The 23,264-nt window shown below is 34.2% G+C and overlaps 1 protein-coding gene across 1 annotated transcript; it reads right to left on the bottom strand.

Annotated features, from left to right (window-relative positions):
* Positions 1-5,073: 5,073 nt before the first annotated feature.
* On the bottom strand, positions 5,074-6,310 carry LOC145036259 (uncharacterized). Its single transcript, XM_078984714.1, has 2 exons — positions 6,118-6,310; positions 5,074-5,663 (listed from the first exon to the last, which is right to left on the bottom strand). The coding sequence occupies exons 1-2, from the start codon at positions 6,308-6,310 to the stop codon at positions 5,074-5,076; spliced, it is 783 nt and encodes a 260-aa protein (XP_078840840.1).
* Between the last annotated feature and the right edge of the window lie 16,954 nt (positions 6,311-23,264).

Raw genomic sequence — 23,264 nt, 5'->3', positions numbered from 1 at the left:
AGAAATCAGCCATACCCTATCTCTTAAGGATTCATAGCCCAAAGTGTAACTATCAAACAATTGACACTTTATACCCTCTTATTTAATTAATCTCTTTAAGTCACCAAATTAATACTAATTAATCTATGACTTATATTAATCAAATAAAAATATTATTATTTCTTATATTATTCTCATAATATATTAATAATATCTATTTTCTCATAATAAATCATCCTGTCAAGTTGCTATGGTGAAGGCAACCTAAAAGGACCATGTACAATCGAGTCAAATACTTGCCTAATATAGTTGCAGCCTTAGACACTATTCCAACATTTATCATCCCAAATTATCCCTTTGGAAAACTCTTCCATGCATACTGGTCTAGCCCTCTCGGGGGTTCCGAACTCTAACTCCATCCTACATACTCAATTCCGGCCTAATCCTAGGCCTTCCACACTAAATCACCCTTTTTACAAAACCCTTGGTCTGTAACCTGCCCCGCTTGCCTGTCACTTGCTCATACCAGCCTACGCTCTTGGTTGACAGAACCGCTGTTGAATCCCAGACAGCTAATCAACCTCTCATGCTTGTCGATCTTCCAGAGAATTTTCCAATTCTCCCCACTTAGAGCTCTGACTATCAACCACCAGTCGCCATAAACGACCTCCCTTAACATCCCTACACAACACATTCCTTTACACGCGAACTGATTCCCACTAGAACAAACAACCTTCACAAAATCACATATCAACACTGATCATCTCGGACTTGAAAGAAGCCCGACCTTCAGATAACCACTCTTCAAACTACAGATGCTACCCGAGATTCAGACCAAAAGCCTGATTTCCCACTAATAATCCCCGTGGATGATAACCAATGACACTCCCATTACCAAACCCTTAACCATACCATAATCCTCAAGGAGCAACAAATACAATACCAAAAATCACACAACGAAACTAGCAGATATACAATACTCCATAATAATGACAAGATAACAAAATATCAATAAGGAAACATACCCGTAGTTACATCCGGAACTGCCCTGACCTCCTCTGTTGTAAGCTGAAAAGCACGACCCTAAGCCCTCAGGGGCTCTGTTCCACCCTGACCTCCACCCGTAATCCTTAATGTGGCCGGTGTTGGAGCCTGCACCAACCTCCCAACTAGCTGTGGACAGTTGGCCCTCATGTGGCCAACCTGATGACACTGATAGCAAATCCTCATATCCTGGACTGGGGCTGACTGACGACAATCCCTCGCGTAGTGCCCCTCTCTGCTGCACTTGTGGCACGCACCATTGGACCTACAAGCTCCGACATGACCCTTCCCGCACTTCTCACAAGTGCGGCTGCTCTGACTGCTGGAACTGAAATCAACGGTCTTAGACTGTTCGGCGCCGATTGCGACTATACCGGAGCCTACCTCTGCTCTCTCAACTGTAACTCGATCTCCAACTCCCACCGCCTAGCGGCTTCCTGCAACTCCAAAAATGTCTCGCACCTCTTCATAGACACAAACTGCCTGATATCCCTCTTCAGCATACTCAAATATCGGGACATCTAGGCCTGTTCATAAGCAAACTCAGGGCAAAACATCGCCCTCTTAGTGAACATCCTTGTGATCTCCGTCACTAACTCGGAATCCTACTTCAGCTCCAGGAACTTCTGAGCTAATCTCTCCCTCTCAACTCGTGGAACATAGCGGGTACTGAACATCTCACTGAACTGATCCCAAGAAACCGCAACTCGCTGCACATCCGAATACGATCCCGTGGTCAACCTCGACCAATCCTTCACCTCGAGCCTCAAAAGGTTCAGATCACACTCACCCTCTAATCATCAGGGCATGAGCACGTGAAGAAACACCCCTCAACGTCTGACAACCATCTCATAGCAACAATCAGGTCCTAAACTCCATCGAAGGTAAGGGCTTCGTATTATCGAAGTCCCGATACTGAAAACCTCTACCAGCTCCTCCCCCTGCTGCTGCTACAGCCGCTGTAGCTGCCGCGGTAGCTGTCTCTGTAAGAGCTGGATAACGGTCATCAAAATACTTAACCATAGCAGTCTTGATCAACCCAAACAGTTCCGGAAACTCAGCCCGGAACATCGCAACAACCTCATCATGTAGGATCTCACGAATCCTAGCATTCAACTCATTTGTGCTCGTCTGACCGATAACCTCGGGTGGTGCTGACCCACCCTGACCGCCCTTTCTTGCTCCCGATCCTGATCCGGATCCGCTCCTAGCATGCCTTGTAACCACCATACTGAAAGAAAATACCGCAACATCAGATACCTCCCACTAACCCGGGAGCCGACTCTCAACACCGCCCTAGGGTTGTGACTTCCTTGATACGCGTATGGGTCATGTGCTTTCAGTAGTACGGGCCCATACTACCTTCCTCACCTACCCATATTTATACCAAGTATCACGACAACACCCTAGTGAAGAACAGGCATACCAAGCACTCAACCCTCACTCCTAGAGGAACACTGGATATCTCATACAGAAAGAAACCCTAGGCTAGCAGGCATCACAAATAAGGCAACACTATCATGCAATTCTTGAAGATCCCTAGCCTAGTACTAGCATGTTGTTCTATCATATCACATAAACAAATAACTTGCATGGTATTTAGGGGCTACTTACTAGCTTCGGCTGATCGTACCTCCGCATCCTCTTTTACTCATTTTGAAAACCATTTTAATTTCTCCTTTGAAAACCCTCCTTGATTTGAGACTATATTCAAATGAATGTTCCTCCAATTCACTCAAACCAAGGCTCTGATACCAACTGGTAACACTCTAAAAATTGAATCCAATTTAAAATTTTCAAAAACAACCCAGTTTCGTTAAGTCATTACAAAAAGGTTTTCAATACAATTATTATCAGAGTCTTCCCAGAACCATATCGTAAAACATAAACATGAGGAACTGTATGATCACGCCTTCTCCTTGCCACGGTCTCCTGAAGTACCTGAAAAACATTAAACCACAACTGTAAGCCCGAAAGCTTAGTGAGATACCCCCAAAACACCAACCACATATACCACACATAACATTACATAACCGAACAGAATAGCCATGCACTTCGGGTCTACTGTGTGATTGGTATGCCCTATCGGGCCTTCAGTCCACCTGGTCCACCCTCCGAGTCTATCGATATCCATCGAGTCTGCAGTGTGGTTGGTCCACCCACACTGGGCCTTCAACCCAGCTGGTCCACTCTCTGAGTCTACAGTATGACTGGTCCTCCCGCACCGGGCCTTTAGTCGGCCTGGTCCACTCTCCGAGCCGCGACATGTCTGGTCCGCCCTCATAGGGCCTACAGCCTATCCGGACCGCTCACTGGCCTTCGGGATAACTGGTCCGCCCTGGGTGTGTTGGCCTACAGCATAAAGCAGGACCCACCTCAACCTAACCCTAGTCCGACAACCATGTGCACATAAACATACAATCATATAACAATTCACATCTAATCAAACCGATCTAGCAGATGACATAACGTAACATACTCCAAACAGGATACCGACCTAACTGGTCACTAGCATAGCATCATCCTATATACTAGGATACCAACCTTAACCAGGTCTCTAACATATACCAACGTAATTACCAAGATGCAAACATAGCAAAGCAACAACATAACAACGATACCCAGATTACAATCCGATAAAGAGCTGACCTTGGTGCCTTAGAGCCTATCGATATAGTGAGGATAACTCACCATGCAACTGCTGACTGAAAAGATAAGATCACGCTACTCCAACCTCTGACACAAACTCCACCACTGACAATACCAAAAGACCGAACTCAATAAATACCAAAAATTACCAAATTACCCTTGGAAGACAACTGGTCAACTCTTGGTCAAAGTCAAAGTCCTCAGTCAAAGTCAAACTTCCTGATTGACCCTACTCGCCGAGTCAGCCCGCTGACTCGTCGAGTCCCTCAACTCTGAAAACTCCCATATCGTGACCCAACTCGCCGAGTAGCCCGAAGACTCGCTGAGTCCCAAGAACTCTGAGTCACTTCCTGCTCAACTCACCGAGTCATCCCTTGACTCACCGATTCACAGCTCAACCAGGAAAGGTTAGGACCTCACGACCAGACTCACCGAGTCCAAGAACATACTCGCCGAGTCCAAGGCTATCTTCAACCAACTCGCCGAGTTTCTGCCTATCTTCATGCGACTCGCCGAGTACACTCATGTGACTCGTTGAGTACCACTAGCTCTTAATCCATTCAGTGGCTTTCCAAGCCATGCAGGGGCTCGAATCCATAGATCTACCCTTCCACAAGCTATTCCTCATGTAAAGTTGAAAACTTTACGTGAATCCAAAGAGATCTAACCATAGAACACTCTTGGGATAGGGTTTGGGACAAGAAGGCTTCACTAAAAACTCTTGGGCATGAACTTTATGGCTTCCTGGACCACTACAATCCTAGATCTGAGGTAGCAACATCTTACACCAAACTCGAGATGAACCTCATTTATGCTCCAAAAACCCTACAATTGATAGATCTAGATTCACAAAAGCTCAAGAACAGATCTCTTACCTCCAATGCAAGCTCCTACTGGAGAATGAACCAAATCTCTGCAAAGACCCTTGCTCCAAATCTTCTTGCTCTTCAATTCCCCTCCAAGATTTCCTCCTCCAAGGCTCTAATTACTCACAAAGGAAAGCTCACACGAATTTAGGGCCTCTGGAACTCAAAGGGAAGGTAAAGAGGCTGGGGAGGGGGTATTATGTTCTTTATATAGGGCTCAACCCTCGGGATTAGGGTTTTCTCCATACAACACCAACTTGCCGAGTCTACCCATGCGACTCGCCGAGTTGCTCACTTATCACGCGACCTGAAACACCACTCGATTCGCCGAGTCGACCTTCTTATTTACACTTTTAGCCCTTCAACTTTACTTCTAAATTTTCGGGATGTTACAGTTCTTTAAAGCAAGATTATGCTTATGAACAACACATGGTGTCCAATAAATGTGAGGAAATTGACTCTCTATAATCTCTCCAGCCGCCTTACAATTTGTTGCATTGTTAGTAATTATTTGCACAACATTTTCATGACCAATTCAATGTATGACTTCCTTCATCACTTCGACAATAAAGAATCTATCTTTCACTTCCCCAAAACAATTTACTGCCTTTAGAAACAAAGGACCATTACCTGAGGTAGCCATGAAGTTGATTAGAGGTTTTCTTGTAGGATCACTCCAACCATCACTCACAATAGTCACACTTTTTTCTTTCCATGTAGACCTAAGTGGCTCCAATAGCTTTTGAACAATATCTTTTTCTTTTTGTAATAATGTTGTTCTTAGCTTATTATAACCAGGAGGTACATAACTATCAATTTTGTTGTTAGCAGCAAACTGAAAAGCCCTGACATAGTGTGGATTTCTTGCAAGATTAAAAGGTAAACCTCCGGTATAAAACATTCTAGCTATTTCTTGATCCAGTTGGTCCCTAATTTCAACACCAAAAGCTCTTTCAATAGGTCTTGAAATACCTTTTCTTTTTTTAAATCCAACACTAGCTTCACATCGCAACCGGACTTCTTTCGCTTGTGACTCAGTTTTCTTCTTTTCATATGCATCTTCTAATTGTGTCATGTTATGTTTGTCAGCTGTTGTTGCTTTCTTGCAAATAGAAATCCCGGTACCTATATTAAACAACATAATAACATTGACATTCTCAATTACACAACATGAAAAAAATAAGGTCATCATTGACATTATAAATTCAATTACATTACATTAATCAAAATAAGAAAGTGAATCAAAAACCTCTTATTTATTTGACTTTACCATTGTTCATGAATAAATAGTTCTATTGAATAACATGAATCAAAAGTGCAACAAATACATGAATCAAAACAAAAATCACAGCCTCTTATTTCATTACATTTTTTAATGAATCAATATTTCAATACTTCAATACAATAACAAGAATAAAAAAGTTACAACAAATACATGAATGATGAATCGAAACAAAAATCGTTGCCTCTAATTTTTTTTCTTTACAATTTTTCATGAATCAATACAATAAGTCAACAACATAAATCAAAAATCGAAAATTACATAGATACACACACACTAATTTGAATAATAGATTACCTTTTATGCCAAGCAAATGTGCTCTAACTCTAGAATATGATCCTTGTCTGGTTTCACTGCAAAGGCTACACTTGAACTTCCAACATCCTCCTGCTCCAACAAGTTTATCGAGTTTAGTCACAAAGTCCCACAATGGAGGTTGGTCTAATGATGTAGATGATCCTTGTGTTTCTTGTTCTTGAGAAGAAGCCATAATAATCGAATTGGTGAGTGGTGAATGTGTGAATGAGTTTTGAATTTTTTTTCTTGTTCTTGTCTTCTTGATCGACGACACAGAGAGGCAATAAAAAAACTATAAAAGTCGATGAGAACCAATGAAAAGAGTACGCAGCAGCCTTACGTTTACAAACTTCTAAATTTTAATCGACTAATTGACTAATTGTAGGGTAATAGCATTGGCAACCGACATAGGACTAAGCCCATTACTCTATTTCTACATATTAAAAGCCCATGCAAATAAAAATAAAAAAGGGAAACGTGAACGAAACGTGCGAGAAGTTTTAGGGATTACTGATATTTGCCAGAAACGTTTCCCGACTGTTTCACTGGCGTTTCCGTTTCCTAGGCGTTTAAGATACGAGAGCGGCTATTCGTATGGCGTTTCCAAGCATCGTAGGGGCTAGATGCTCCGTGGATTATCTAGTTGGGCTAAGGTCCATAGGATGCTCCATGGGAGTTACAAACCCATGGGTCATGGAAATGAAGAGCCATGTTACATTAGGGTTTACATGGTGTAACCCTAATGCAACATACTATATAAGCATACTTAGAGCAACCAAAATCAGCTACACTAGTGAGACAAAGAGGCCATTTTGGGTTTTCGGATTTCATGGGATTCTTAAATGGGTTTTTGGTTTTGGCTTGGCCCATTAAGAGGTTTTTGGTCTATTAAAGCCCAAAGATAGAAGGGTTTTCGTTTTGGAGTACGTATGGGCTTTTTGGGTTTAATTGGGTCCAATAAAAGGGTTATCGGCCTAATATGTCCCAAAGAAAAATTTTCAGCCCAATAAGGCCCAAAGAAAAGTTTCCAACCCAATAAGGCCCAAAGAAAGGTTTTCGGTCCAATAGGGTGTTGGGTTTAGAATTCTTTGGCCAAGGCCCAAAATCGATTGGGCTTAGCTATTGGATCAATTTTTGGGCTTGTAAGAGGCTATTTCTACTGGATTTTATATGTACGCTCACATGAATTCAAATAACATTGTAGTTTGAATTTCATTAATTTGATGTTGCAAGGTTACATAGAGGAAATTATTTTGTACATGAATCACAATCTCAACCCTAAATTGCTAGTTGTGACAATTATTATGTCATGTCATAATAGTTAAAGCCAAGTCATCATTTAACCTGTAAGAGTTAGTTACCGGTAGGTAATATTTGAACAAAACATATAGTTTGTTGGTGTTTTTTTGTACAAAAGTATACTTAGATGGTGTTTTTTGAATGATTTTAAAACATAGTTACCCCTTTGAGTCATTTCCTCTTGCTTTTTTTCCTTTAGTTATTTTTTACCGGTAATATCCGGTTACCACAAGGTCAAATTTGAACAAAAAATGTACTTCGTTGGTGTTTTTTGTACAAATGCTTTACTTGGATGGTGTTTTTTGGATACATCAAACTTGAATGGTATTTTTTGAACAATTTTGAAACATAGTTACCCATATAAATCATTGTCCCTTTATATAGCGATATTACACGGTTATAATATAGATGTTAGGCTTAGTAGACCACAACTCAAAGATATATTTATTAGACTATCTTTTAGCTCGTTTTACATAACTCAAAGATTTTTATATATTAAAACATGTACCAACTCAATATTTTCATTTTTTTTTTCTAAACTAAGGGAGAACCATTAAAAAAATGTCATGACGTACCTAAAACTCCCACTTTTTCAAAGATTTTTATATATTAAACCATGTATCAACTCAAAAGTTCCTTATTTTTAAACCAAGGGATAACCAATTTGATTAAAAAAAATGATAAGATGTACCGTTAAAACTGTAACATCCTACTTTTCTATGCAAATGATATCTAAGAAAAAATCTTATTATTTTTGGAATTTTTTTTATAGGGTCCTAAATTTTTTTTTAACATAAAAATCTTATTATTTGTTAAAAATCATCATTACGTGTTAGAATAATATATATATATATATATATATATATATATATATATATATATATAGGCTTAGGTTATTATGTTTTTATTAACTATTGTGTTCCAGAATGCACAGATCTGGACCACCGGATGGAATATAATCAAATGCCATGATCTGACGCTGTATAACATTATAATAGGATAACATGTACCATATAATCAAACAAATTTCAGCATAAGGGCATTTTAGTCAATTAAGTTATATTAAAAAAGGAAATTTTCGGATTTTTTGGATAATTAATTCCTTTATTTTTAAAAATCTGAATATTTTAAATTAATTCAAATTTAAAAATCCGATTTTATTCTGTCAGAATGACAGAATGCCAACTATAAACTAGTAAATATATTTTCGATTTTATTCTGTCAGAATGACAGAATCCCAACCATAAACTAGTAAATGCATTCTGAAAGAATACACAAAATCGATTCTTGAACTAATAATATACCAAATAATTACATTGTATGATTGTGATTCATTGAATAATAAAAACATTCTGAAAGAATAACAAGTGTAATTTTATAAGTAGCAACATTATTAAACAATGAGTGTGATCATTCTTTAATTCATTCTTCAAGCCTTTCCCATCAGGTCTTTAAGCCATTCTTCAAACCATTTCTATCACAAATTCATTGCCAAATATTTTGTAGTGATACACTTGTAACAACTGCACATTAAACATATAAATAATCAACTACTATTCTATTAGAATACAACAATAATATTCTTACACAATAAACTGTTCTTGCAGAGTGGTTTTGAATATTATTAAAAGAATTTGTATTATCAAGAATAGATCTAACGAACAAAAACATTTGAAATATAAATGCATGAAAAGATCATGTTAAGACAAAAGGTGACTAAGAAAAAAAACAATTAGAATATATAAACCATCTTCGGCTCACAAGTTTTTTATTGTGAAAAATGATGATCTGTGAAAGCACTAGGATGAAGACTCCCTGTATGTATTCCAAATGCATTATATTCCTATTCAGTTTCTCTTTACGTATAATAAATCTTGTTACAAGAAAAAAAAACAAGTATGCAAACCACATGGAACACAATAAGGGGGCAATAAGTAGGAAGAAGGCCCTCCAACGGTAAAAAAGTCCAAATAGATAGTATCTATTCCACCAGGTGTAAAAAACCACCTTTGTTTGCACCTACAACTTGTGTAAATTATAGCAATAGAAAAGTAGTCCATGTGTTTGCAAATTCTGACAGAATGCTAGCTTAACCCTTTTCATCAAAGACAAATGACATGTACCACTACAGTATAATTCTTAAACAGTGCAATCGACACATTATTTTTTGAACAATATAACGAAATTTTTAAAGAATGGTGAACAATATGTTATATATGTCGTGTATGTTCCAAGATATTCAAGTTCCAATTCACATATCAAGAAATACATTAAAAAAATGGATTAACTGAAACTTACAATCCCATGTAGCCTCATTCATCTGTTGTATAATTCCAATTGGCCCCACCTAAAAACAAAGGAATCCCAAATTAAAGGAGAAGTAGGAATGGGGTGCAACTGAAGGATATTTTAAAATTAAAAGAAATGAGACGATTACCTGATTGAGGGATACGATGGCCCTGCCACCAAGGTGAACAATTCCGAATCAGGAAAGGGAAGCAAAACCAAAAAAAAGATGAAAGTGAAAAACCATGAAAGTTATTGTATTGATCGATAAACCCTCAATGGTATTGGTGACAGCTAATCATCCAAAACCAGTTTTATAAAATCAAAAAATGAAGATCGAAAGTTAATCGCACCAGTAGAAATAAGATGATTAATTTTTGAACAAGATCCACACCGTAATAACATGGGAATGGCAGCGGGTGGTGTAGCACTGGCGGTGAAGAGGGTCATCGAGTTTCTTTGGACGACGATTGAATGAGCATATGACCGAAGGTGTTGGTGATGTACGGCTAAGGAAAAACCAGTGGTGTAGGGTTACTAAGATGAAAAAGACGTTTAAAAGGCTTTTAATACCGATTTCCCTATTTTTAGGAGATATTAAATGTTTTAAAATTCCTACTATAATTAAATAGTGTTAGATTACTATCATACCATTTTACTATTTATTACTATTTATTTAATTATTTATTTTTTCCTAAATTCCTATAGGTGCATTCATGCACACAATAGTTGCTATACACATTTAAACCTAGCACTCTCTCTCTCTCTCTCTCTCTCTATATATATATATATATATATATATATATATATATATATATATATATATATATATATATATATATATATATATATATATATATATATATGGTGGTTCCCTTGAGATAAATTTTTTTTAGAGAATGTGAGATATATGTATAACCGTTTGATGTGCTTATGTTTGTTTCTGAAACTATGCGATGACATATTCATAATTATATTGGTAACTTATTAAACTAACGCCGTTAATTTACAATTGTGGGGCTATTGTTGTAATTTTAAAAAGATTGATATGGATTTTGAAGGCTATGAATTTTACAAACTATGCATGTTTTTATTAACTAGTTAAATGTCGTTTTATGTTGATAATGGTGTTTTTTTTTTGATTCAGTAGGTTTTTCGTCATTTTAACTTGATTTTGATTATTGTCTCGTAATGTTTTTTATTATGTTTGTTTGTGGTGTTTTCTGATTAAGTTTTTGTTTATTTTTTCACATATAAGGATTTCAAAAGAAACTACGTTCGAAAAAAATTCAAAAATCAAAAAAATATCGAATGCGGTAGAAGTGCTGTTATTTCCGAAGGTACAGTTCAAAAAAAATCATCTATGATTAGAAGTATAAATAAACATATAACTTAATGTTGGAAGTTATTTGTTGTAATCATAACTGATTTTTTGATTTTTTTAGTGTATTGAACATAACATGTAGTTATATGTTTATTTTTATTTCTAATCATAGATGATTTTATACGTTTGTTTATAATCATTGTTAAATAGTAATGATAAATGTATTTTTATGTATCAAACATGAATATAAAATTATTTTTGTAATCATAACTGATTTTGTGGTTATTTTAAGTGGATTGTATATAACATTTAGTTGTATTTTTATTTATTGTTCTAATCATAAATGATTTTATATGTCTGTTTATAATCATTAGTGAATAGTAATGATAAATGTATGTATTATTTTTTACTAACACTATGTTTGTAATGAAAATTGTAGTTAAAAAGGAAATGTAGATAGCTCAAGGAAGACACGATCATCTTCCAAAAGAGAAAAAGCGAATGAGGTGTTGCAAACACGTTCAAAGACATCCAAAAAAAAAACAGTTATTGAACAACTAAAAGTGAACTGGGGGTAAAGGTCAAACCTGTAAGTAAGAAACGTGAACTATCCGATAAAGATGATTTAGATTTTCAGAGTCGTCCTGGATCTTCAAAGAAACCAAAGAGAGAAACTAAAGTTTTGAAGAAAGATAAAAAAAGTTGCTGTTATAAAAGAATTTCCTTCACTAAAGAATAGATGTTCACCCGGGTCATTGTTGGGTGTTATTCAAGGTTTAAATAGAGAGCAGAAGGATTGTGTTAGGGCTATGGGATTTGGGAGTATCTTAGGGATGGAGATGATTGACGTACCGTTGAAGATTGTTTATTATGTTCTTGACCGTTTTAATTTTAAATCTTTGAAGGTGGAGTTTGATAATTGTGAAGATAGTGTTGATAGTAAGTATATTCAAGAGATGTTAGGATTACCATCTGGTGGCTCATTACTTTCAAACATGGATTACATTTCGGAGAATAATGAAGAGAGTTGTGTGTTTGAGTGGAAGAAACAATATGAGAATATTGATAAATTGAGATTGAAACAACTAAAGAATGAACTTGTTCAAACTAGTGCTACAGATGACAACTTCAAAATCAATTTGTTGGTTCTTTTTATTAATACTTTCGGTGAGTCTACAAGCATGGGTAAATGTAATCTGAATCCATTGTATTTAATCAGAAGAGATAATGATTTAAGTAGCATTGACTGATGCGATTACATTGTGGATTGTTTGGTAAGGACGAAGAAGGTTTACAATCTAGAGAAATAATCTTCTTTCTTTTATGGAACAACAACATACCTTATGGTACGTGAGTTATTTTTTGATATTAATTATTCTTTTTAGTTGTAAAAATAGGTTTGTTTTTGTAATAAATCATATATGATTTTACTACATATGATTATGTAGTATAATTTTTGATTAATTATATATTACACATCAAAATCGTATATGATGTTATATATGTTATGATGATATATATGTTTTTGCAGTTGTTGTATGTGGATACTTTCAAGTTTGATCATTTGCAAATCACACATAAACGTCCATCTGTTTTCTTAATTGGATGTCAGAGAAGATAAGGTTTCTTGAAGTTATTTTTGAAGAGAGTGGAGGATTTGGATTTGAACATGTTAATGAAGCATATGTTGAAGAAGAATTTCAAGAATCTGAGTATAATGAGGAGGAATCTGGTGGTGATGAGGTTGAATATGACGGCAAAGAGGATTTATGTGATGAGGATGAAGAAGATTCTGAAGTTAATAAAGTTAGTGATGTGGAGGTAATTCTATAGTTTTATTCATTTATGATTTAATTAGTTTATTCATTTATGACTTTTTATGTTTAAGTATTTTAGTTGTAAGTATCTTTATTCTTATGTAGGTGTATGAAAGTAAAATTTCATATATGTATAAGAAGATGGAGGATTTGAAAAAGGATCTTGTTGTAAAGATAGTTGAGGGAATGTTGAAGTTTCCTCAAAGTCAAAATTTGAAAAATTCGAAATTATTATTTCCTCTTGAAGATTTAAGCACAAAAAGTTTTGTTTTCCATTATGTTTCACAAAAATAGAAAGAACCGATATTAACACCGTTGACTCGTCGAGTCCCTCAACTCTGAAAACTCCCATATCGTGACCCAACTCACCGAGTCGCCCCAAGACTCGCCGAGTCCCACGAACTCTGAGTCACTTCCTGCTCAACTCACAAAGTCGTCCCTTGACTCACCGATTCACAGCTCAGCTAGGAAAGGTTAGGACCTCACGACCAGACTCGCCGAGTCCAAGAACAGACACGCCAATTCCAAGGCTATCTTCAACCAACTCGCCGAGTTGTTCTTCCAACTCGCCAAGTTTCTTCCTATCTTCATGCAACTCGCCAAGTACACCCATGTGACTCGCCGAGTACCACTAGCTCTTAATCCATTCAGTGGCTTTCCAAGCCATGCAGGGGCTCCAATCCATAGATCTACCCTTCCACCAGCTATTCCTCACGTAAAGTTGCAAACTTTACGTGAATCCAAAGAGATCTAAGCATCGAACACTCTTGGGATAGGGTTTAGGACAAGAAGGCTTCACTAAAAACTCTTGGGCATGAACTTTATGGATTCCTGGACCACTACAATCCTAGATCTGAGGTAGCAACATCTTACACCAAACTCGAGATGAACCTCATTTATGCTCCAAAAACCCTACAATTGATAGATCTAGATGCACAAAAGCTCAAGAACAGATCTCTTACCTCCAATGCAAGCTCCTACTGGAGAATGAACCAAATCTCTGCAAAGACCCTTGCTCCAAATCTTCTTGCTCTTCAATTCCCCTCCAAGATTTCCTCCTCCAAGGCTCTAATTACTCACAAAGGAAAGCTCACACGAATTTAGGGCCTCTGGAACTCAAAGGGAAGGTAAAGAGGCTGGGGAGGGGGTATTATGTTCTTTATATAGGGCTCAACCCTCGGGATTAGGGTTTTCTCCATACAACACCAACTTGCTGAGTCTACCCATGCGACTCGCCGAGTTGGTCACTTATCACGCGACCTGAAACACCACTCGATTCGCCGAGTCGACCTTCTTATTTACACTTTTAGCCCTTCAACTTTACTTCTAAATTTCCGGGATGTTACAGTTCTTTAAAGCAAGATTATGCTTATGAACAACACATGGTGTCCAATAAATGTGAGGAAATTGACTCTCTATAATCTCTCCAGCCGCCTTACAATTTGTTGCATTGTTAGTAATTATTTGCACAACATTTTCATGACCAATTCAATGTATGACTTCCTTCATCACTTCGACAATAAAAAATCTATCTTTCACTTCCCCAAAACAATTTACTGCCTTTAGAAACAAAGGACCATTACCTGAGGTAGCCATGAAGTTGATTAGAGGTTTTCTTGTAGGATCACTCTAACCATCACTCACAATAGTCACACTTTTTTCTTTCCATGTTGACCTAAGTGGCTCCAATAGCTTTTGAACAATATCTTTTTCTTTTTGTAGTAATGTTGTTCTTAGCTTATTATAACCAGGAGGTACATAACCATCAATTTTGTTGTTAGCAGCAAACTGAAAAGCCCTGACATAGTGTGGATTTCTTGCAAGATTAAAAGGTAAACCTCCGGTATAAAACATTCTAGCTATTTTTTGATCCAGTTGGTCCCTAATTTCAACACCAAAAGCTCTTTCAATAGGTCTTGAAATACCTTTTCTTTTTTTAAATCCAACACTAGCTTCACATCGCAACCGGACTTCTTTCGCTCGTGACTCAGTTTTCTTCTTTTCATATGCATCTTCTAATTGTGTCATGTTATGTTTGTCAGCTGTTGTTGCTTTCCTGCAAATAGAAATCCCGGTACCTATATTAAACAACATAATAACATTGACATTCTCAATTACACAACATGAAAAAAATAAGGTCATCATTGACATTATAAATTCAATTACATTACATTAATCAAAATAAGAAAGTGAATCAAAAACCTCTTATTTATTTGACTTTACCATTGTTCATGAATAAATAGTTCTATTGAATAACATGAATCAAAAGTGCAACAAATACATGAATCAAAACAAAAATCACAGCCTCTTATTTCATTACATTTTTTAATGAATCAATATTTCAATACTTCAATACAATAACAAGAATAAAAAAATTACAACAAATACATGAATGATGAATCGAAACAAAAATCGTTGCCTCTAATTTTTTTTCTTTACAATTTTTCATGAATCAGTACAATAAGTCAACAACATAAATCAAAAATCGAAAATTACATAGACACATACACACTAATTTGAATAATAGATTACCTTTTATGCCAAGCAAATGTGCTCTAACTCTAGAATATGATCCTTGTCTGGTTTCACTGCAAAGGCTACACTTGAACTTCCAACATCCTCCTGCTCCAACAAGTTTATCGAGTTTAGTCACAAAGTCCCACAATGGAGGTTGGTCTAATGATGTAGATGATCCTTGTGTTTCTTGTTCTTGAGAAGAAGCCATAATAATCGAATTGGTGAGTGGTGAATGTGTGAATGAGTTTTGAATTTTTTTTCTTGTTCTTGTCTTCTTGATCGACGACACAGAGAGGCAATAAAAAAACTATAAAAGTCGATGAGAACCAATGAAAAGAGTACGCAGCAGCCTTACGTTTACAAACTTCTAAATTTTAATCGACTAATTGACTAATTGTAGGGTAATAGCATTGGCAACCGACATAGGACTAAGCCCATTACTCTATTTCTACATATTAAAAGCCCATGCAAATAAAAATAAAAAAGGGAAACGTGAACGAAACGTGCGAGAAACGTTTTAGGGATTACTGATATTTGCCAGAAACATTTCCCGACCGTTTCACTGGCGTTTCCGTTTCCTAGGCGTTTAAGATACGGGAGCGGCTATTCGTATGGCGTTTCCAAGCATCGTAGGGGCTAGATGCTCCGTGGATTATCTAGTTGGGCTAAGGTCCATAGGATGCTCCATGGGAGTTACAAACCCATGGATCATGGAAATGAAGAGCCATGTTACATTAGGGTTTACATGGTGTAACCCTAATGCAACATACTATATAAGCATACTTAGAGCAACCAAAATCAGCTACACTAGTGAGACAAAGAGGCCTTTTTGGGTTTTCGGATTTCATGGGATTCTTAAATGGGTTTTTGGTTTTGGCTTGGCCCATTAAGAGGTTTTCGGTCTATTAAAGCCCAAAGATAGAAGGGTTTTCGTTTTGGAGTACGTATGGGATTTTTGGGTTTAATTGGGTCCAATAAAAGGGTTATCGGCCTAATATGTCCCAAAGAAAAATTTTCAGCCCAATAAGGCCCAAAGAAAAGTTTCCAACCCAATAAGGCCCAAAGAAAGGTTTTCGGTCCAATAGGGTGTTGGGTTTAGAATTCTTGGGCCAAGGCCCAAAATCGATTGGGCTTAGCTATTGGATCAATTTTTGGGCTTGTAAGAGGCTATTTCTACTGGATTTTATATGTACGCTCACATGAATTCAAATAACATTGTAGTTTGAATTTCATTAATTTGATGTTGCAAGGTTACATAGAGGAAATTATTTTGTACATGAATCACAATCTCAACCCTAAATTGCTAGTTGTGACAATTATTATGTCATGTCATAATAGTTAAAGCCAAGTCATCATTTAACCTGTAAGAGTTAGTTACCGGTAGGTAATATTTGAACAAAACATATAGTTTGTTGGTGTTTTTTTGTACAAAAGTATACTTAGATGGTGTTTTTTGAATGATTTTAAAACATAGTTACCCCTTTGAGTCATTTCCTCTTGCTTTTTTTCCTTTAGTTATTTTTTACCGGTAATATCCGGTTACCACAAGGTCAAATTTGAACAAAAAATGTACTTCGTTGGTGTTTTTTGTACAAATGCTTTACTTGGATGGTGTTTTTTGGCATCAAACTTGAATGGTATTTTTTGAACAATTTTGAAACATAGTTACCCATATAAATCATTGTCCCTTTATATAGCGATATTACACGGTTATAATATAGATGTTAGGCTTAGTAGACCACAACTCAAAGACATATTTATTAGACTATCTTTTAGCTCGTTTTACATAACTCAAAGATTTTTATATAGAGAAATTAAATTGATTCCTACTTTTTATACCTACAAATGTTCCTACCCAATAAAATTATGACAAGTGTCATCTTTCCATATTTTTTAAACTAAATTATTAAGACTATATTAGGAATATATCAAATACAATTAAATTGAATGGTGATTTGTCATAATTTTAGTGGGTAGGAATAATTGTAGGAATAAAAGGTAGGAGACAATTTAATTTCTCTTTTATATATTAAAACATGTACCAACTTAAAATTTTCATTTTTTTTTCTACACTAAGGAAGAACCATTAAAAAAATGTCATGACGTACCTAAAACTCCCACTTTTTCAAAGATTTTTATATATTACACCATGTATCAACTCAAAAGTTCATTTTTTTTTAAACGAAGGGATAACCAATTTGATTAAAAAAAATGTTAAGACGTACCGCTAAAACTGTAACATCCTACTTTTCTATACAAAGGATATCTAAGAAAAATCTTATTATTTTTGGAATTTTTTTTATAGGGTCCTAAATGTCTTTTTTAACATAAAAATCTCATTATGTGGGAAAAATCATCATTTCGTGTTAGAATAATATATATATATATATATATATATATATATATATATATATATATATATATATATATATATATATATATATATATATATATATATATATATATATAGAGGCTTAGGTTATTATGTTTTTATTAACTATTGTGTTCCAGATTGCACAGATCTGGATCACCGGATGGAATATAATCAAATGTCATGATCTAAGGGTCTATGATATTAGAATAGGATAACATGTACCATATTATTAAACAAATTTCAGCATAAGGGTATTTTAGTCAATTAAGTTATATTAAAAAAGGAAATTTTCGAATTTTTTGGATAATTAATTCCTTTATTTTTAAAAATCTGAATATTTTAAATTAATTCAAATTTAAAAATCCGATTTTATTCTGTCAGAATGACAGCATGCCAACCATAAACTAGTAAATATATTTTCGATTTTATTCTATCAGAATGACAGAATCCCAACCATAAACTAGTAAATACATTATGAAAGAATACACAAAATCGATTCTTGAACTAATAATATACCAAATAATTACATTGTATGATTGTGATTCATTGAATAATAACAATATTGTGAAAGAATAACAAGTGTAATTTTTAAAAAGTAACAACATTATTAAACAATGAGTGTGATCATTCTTTAATTCATTCTTCAAGCCTTTTACATCAGGTTTTCAAGCCATTCTTCAAACCATTTCTATCACAAATTCATTACCAAATATTTTGTAGTGATACACTTGTAACAACTGCACATTAAACATATAAATAATTAACTACTATTCTATTAGAATACAACAATAATATTCTTACACAATAAACTATTCTTGCAGAGTGGTTTTGTATATTATTAAAAGAATTTGTATTATTAAGAATAGACCCAACGAACAAAAACATTTGAAATATAAATGCATGAAAAAATCATGTTAACACAAAAGGTGACTAAGAAAAAAAACAATTGGAATATATAAACCATCTTTGGCTCACAAGTTTTTTGTTGTGAAAAATGATGATCTATGAAAGCACCAGGATGAAGACTCCCTGTATGTATTCCAAATGCATTATATTCCTATCCAGTTTCTCTTTACGTATAATAAATCCTGTTACAAGAAAAAAAACAAGTATCCAAACCACATGGAACACAATAAGGGGGCAATATGTAGGAAGAAGGCCCTCCAAGGGTAAAAAGGTCCAAATAGATAGTATCTATTCCACCAGGTGTAAAAAACCACCTTTGTTTGCACCTACAACTTGTGTAAATTATAGCAATAGAAAATGTTCCATGTGTTTGAAAATTTTGACAGAATGCTAGGTTACCCCTTTTCATCAAAGACAAATGACATGTACCACTACAGTTTGATGAATTCTTAAACAATGCAATTGACACATTATTTTTTGAACAATATAACGAAATTTTTAAAGAATGGTGAACAATATGTTATATATGTCGTGTATGTTCCAAGATATTCAAGTTCCAATTCACATATCAAGAAATACATTAAAAAAATGGATTAAATGAAACTTACAATCCCATGTAGCCTCATTCATCTATTGTATAATTCCAATTGGCCCCACCTAAAAACAAAGGAATCCCAAATTAAAGGAGAAGTAGTTATAGGGTGCAACTGAACGATATTTTAAAATTAAAAGAAATGAGACGATTACCTGATTGAAGGATATGATGGCCCCTGCTACAAAGGTGAACAATTCCGGATTAGAAAAGGGAAGAAAAACCAAAAAAAAAGATGAAAGTGAAAAACCATGAAAGCTATTGTATTGATCGATAAACCCTCAATGGTATTGGTGGCAGCTAATCATCCAAAACCAGTTTTTATAAAATCAAAAAATGAAGATCAAAAGTTAATCACACCGGTAGAAATAAGATGATTAATTTTTGAACAAGATCCACACCGTAATAACAGGGGAATGACAACGGGTGGTGTAGCACTGGCGGTGAAGAGGGTCATCGAGTTTCTTTAGACGACGATTGAATGAGCATGTGGCCGAAGGTGGTGGTGATGTACGGCTAAGGAAAAACCGATGGTGTAGGGTTACTAAGATGAAAAAGACGCGTAAAAGGATTTTAATACCGATTTCCCTATTTTTAGGAGATATTAAATTTTTTAAAATTCCTACTATAATTAAATAGTGTTAGATTACTATCATACCATTTTACTATTTATTTAATTATTTATTTTTTTATAAATTTCTATTGGTACATTCATGCACACAATAGTTGCTATAAACATTTAAACCTAGCTCTCTCTCTCTCTCTATATATATATATATATATATATATATATACATATATATATATATATATATATATATATATATATATATATATATATATATATATATATATGGTGGTTCCCTTGAGATAAAAAAACATTAGAGATTGTGAGATATGTGTATAACCGTTTGATGTGCTTATGTTTGTTTCTGAAACTATGCGATGACATATTTGTAATTATATTGGTAACTTATTAAACTAACGCCGTTAACTTACGATTGTGGGGCTATTGTTGTAATTTAAAAAAGATTGATATGGATTTTGCAGGCTATGAATTTTACAAACTATGCATGTTTTTATTAATTAGTTAAATGTCGTTTTATGTTGATAATGGTGTTTTTTTTTGTTTTGATTCAGTAGGTTTTTTTGTCATTTTAACTTGATTTTGATTATTGTCTCGTAATGTTTTTTATTATGTTTGTTTGTTTGTGGTGTTTTCTGATGTAAGTTTTTGTTTATTTTTTTTTCACGTATAAGGATTTCAAAAGAAACTATGTTCGAAAAAAATTCAAAAATCAAAAAAATATCGAATGCGGTAGAAGTCCTGTTATTTCCGAAGGTGCAGTTCAAAAAAAAAATCAACTATGATTAGAAGTATAAATTAACATATAACTTAATGTTGGAAGGTATTTGTTGTAATCATAACTGATTTTTTGATTTTTTTAGTGTATTGAACATAACATTTAGTTATATGTTTATTTTTGTTTCTAATTATAGATGATTTTATACGTTTGTTTATAACCATTGTTAAATAGTAATGATAAATGTATTTTTATGTATCAAACATGAATATATAGTTATTTTTGTAATCATAACTGATTTTGTGGTTATTTTAAGTGGATTGTATATAACATTTAGTTGTATTTTTATTTATTGTTCTAATCATAAATGATTTTATATGTCTGTTTATAATCATTAGTGAATAGTAATGATAAATGTATGTTTTATTTTTTAATAACACTATGTTTGTAATGAAAATTGTAGTTAAAAAGGGAATGTAGATAGCTCAAGGAAGACACGATCATCTTCCAAAAGAGAAAAAGCGAATGAGGTGTTGCAAACACGTTCAAAGACATCCAAAAAAACAGTTATTGAACAACTAAAAGTGAACTGGGGGTTAAGGTCAAACCTGTAAGTAAGAAACGTGAACTATCCGATAAAGATGATTTAGATTTTCAGAGTCGTCCTGGATCTTCAAAGAAACCAAAGAGAGAAACTAAAGTTTTGAAGAAAGATAAAAAAAGTTGCTGTTATAAAAGAATTTCCTTCACTAAAGAATAGATGTTCACCTTGGTCATTGTTGGGTGTTATTCAAGGTTTAAATAGAGATCAAAAGGATTGTGTTAGGGCTATGGGATTTGGGAGTTTGTTAGGGATGGAGATGATTGACGTACCGTTGAGGATTGTTTATTATGTTCTTGACCATTTTAATTTTGAATATTTGAAGGTGGAGTTTGATAATTGTGAAGATAGTGTTGATAGTAAGTCTATTCAAGAGATGTTAGGATTACCATCTGGTGGCTCATTACTTTCAAACATGGATTACATTTCGGAGAATAATGAAGAGAGTTGTGTGTTTGAGTGGAAGAAACAATATGAGAATATTGATAAATTGAGATTGAAACAACTAAAGAATCAACTTGTTCAAACTAGTGCTACGGATGACAACTACATAATCAATTTTTTGGTTCTTTTTATTAATACTTTCGGTGAGTCTACAAGCATGGGTAAATGTAATCTGAATCCATTGTATTTAATCAGAAGAGATATTGATTTAAGTAGCATTGACCGGTGCGATTACATTGTGGATTGTTTGGTAAGGATGAAGAAGGTTTACAATCCAGAGAAATAATCTTCTTTCTTTTATGGAACAACAACATACCTTATGGTACGTGAGCTATTTTTTGATATTAATTATTCTTTTTAGTTGTAAAAATATGTTTGTTTTTGTAATAAATCATATATGATTTTACTACATATGATTATGTAGTATAATTTTTGTTTAATTATATATTACACATCAAAGTCGTATATGATGTTATATATGTTATGATGATATATATGTTTTTGCAGTTGTTGTATGTGGATACTTTCAAGTTTGATCATTTGCAAATCACACATAAACGTCCAACTATTTTTTTAATTGGATGTTAGAGAAGATAAGGCTTCTTGAAGATATTTTAGAAGAGAGTGGTGGATTTGGATGTGAACATGTTAATGAAGCATATGTTGAAGAAGAATTTCAAGAATCTGAGTATAATGAGGAGGAATCTGGTGGTGATGAGGTTGAATCTGACAGCAAAGAGGATTTATGTGATGAGGATGAAGAATATTTTGAAGTTAATAAAGTTAGTGATGTGGAGGTAATTCTATAGTTTTATTCATTTATGATTTAATTAGTTTATTCATTTATGACTTTTTATGTTTAAGTATTTTAGTTGTAAGTATCTTTTTTCTTATGTAGGTGTATGAAAGTAAAATTTCATATATGTATCAGAAGATGGAGGATTTGAAAAAGGATATTGTTGTAAAGATAGTTGAGGGAGTGTTGAAGTTTCCTCAAAGTCAAAATTTGAAAAATTCGAAATTATTATTTCTTGTTGAAGATTTAAGCACAAAAAGTTTTGTTTTCCATTATGTTTCACAAAAATAGAAAGAACCGATATTAACACCTGGTTTTGTTCAAGTTAATGATGAAGATTATGGGAATGATTTTCTTAATGATGATGAAAATGTTGAAGATTATGATCAAGGGAAATGTTTTAGTGGTCAGGGGAATGGAAGTGGTTCACATGAGGGAAATATTCGTAAAAATCATGTTGAAGGTAAAGGTGATGATGATGAAGATGATGAACAAGGAAATGGAAGTGGATGTAATAACGAAGAGGCCATGAATTTAAATTCTGTTGTCGAAAATGTTACTAAGAGTGTGGGTCTAATTGATAGCCAAGAAGGTGTATCTTTTAGTTAATTTATTAGCGATCCAGTTGTTGAAAGTTTTCTTAAAACTTTGGATTAAGGTAGGCATATTTTATTATTATATATATAGTTTAATCATCTATGATTTTAATTTTTTATATTTGAATTTTATAGGTACTAATGGTTGTCTAAATCAGAAACTAGTTGAAGATGATGTGAATTTGAATTTGACTGATGTTGATGATGGTAAGTATTTATTTATGTATTTTTAATACATTATATATATATATATATATATATATATATATATATATATATATATGTGTGTGT

The sequence above is a fragment of the Lactuca saligna genome, chromosome 3 (assembly GCF_052625555.1).
Source record: "Lactuca saligna cultivar CGN05327 chromosome 3, ASM5262555v1, whole genome shotgun sequence".
Lineage (NCBI taxonomy): Eukaryota > Viridiplantae > Streptophyta > Magnoliopsida > Asterales > Asteraceae > Lactuca > Lactuca saligna.
The sequence above is the reverse complement of the archived record's forward strand: the minus strand, read 5'-3'. Positions and strand labels throughout refer to the sequence as shown.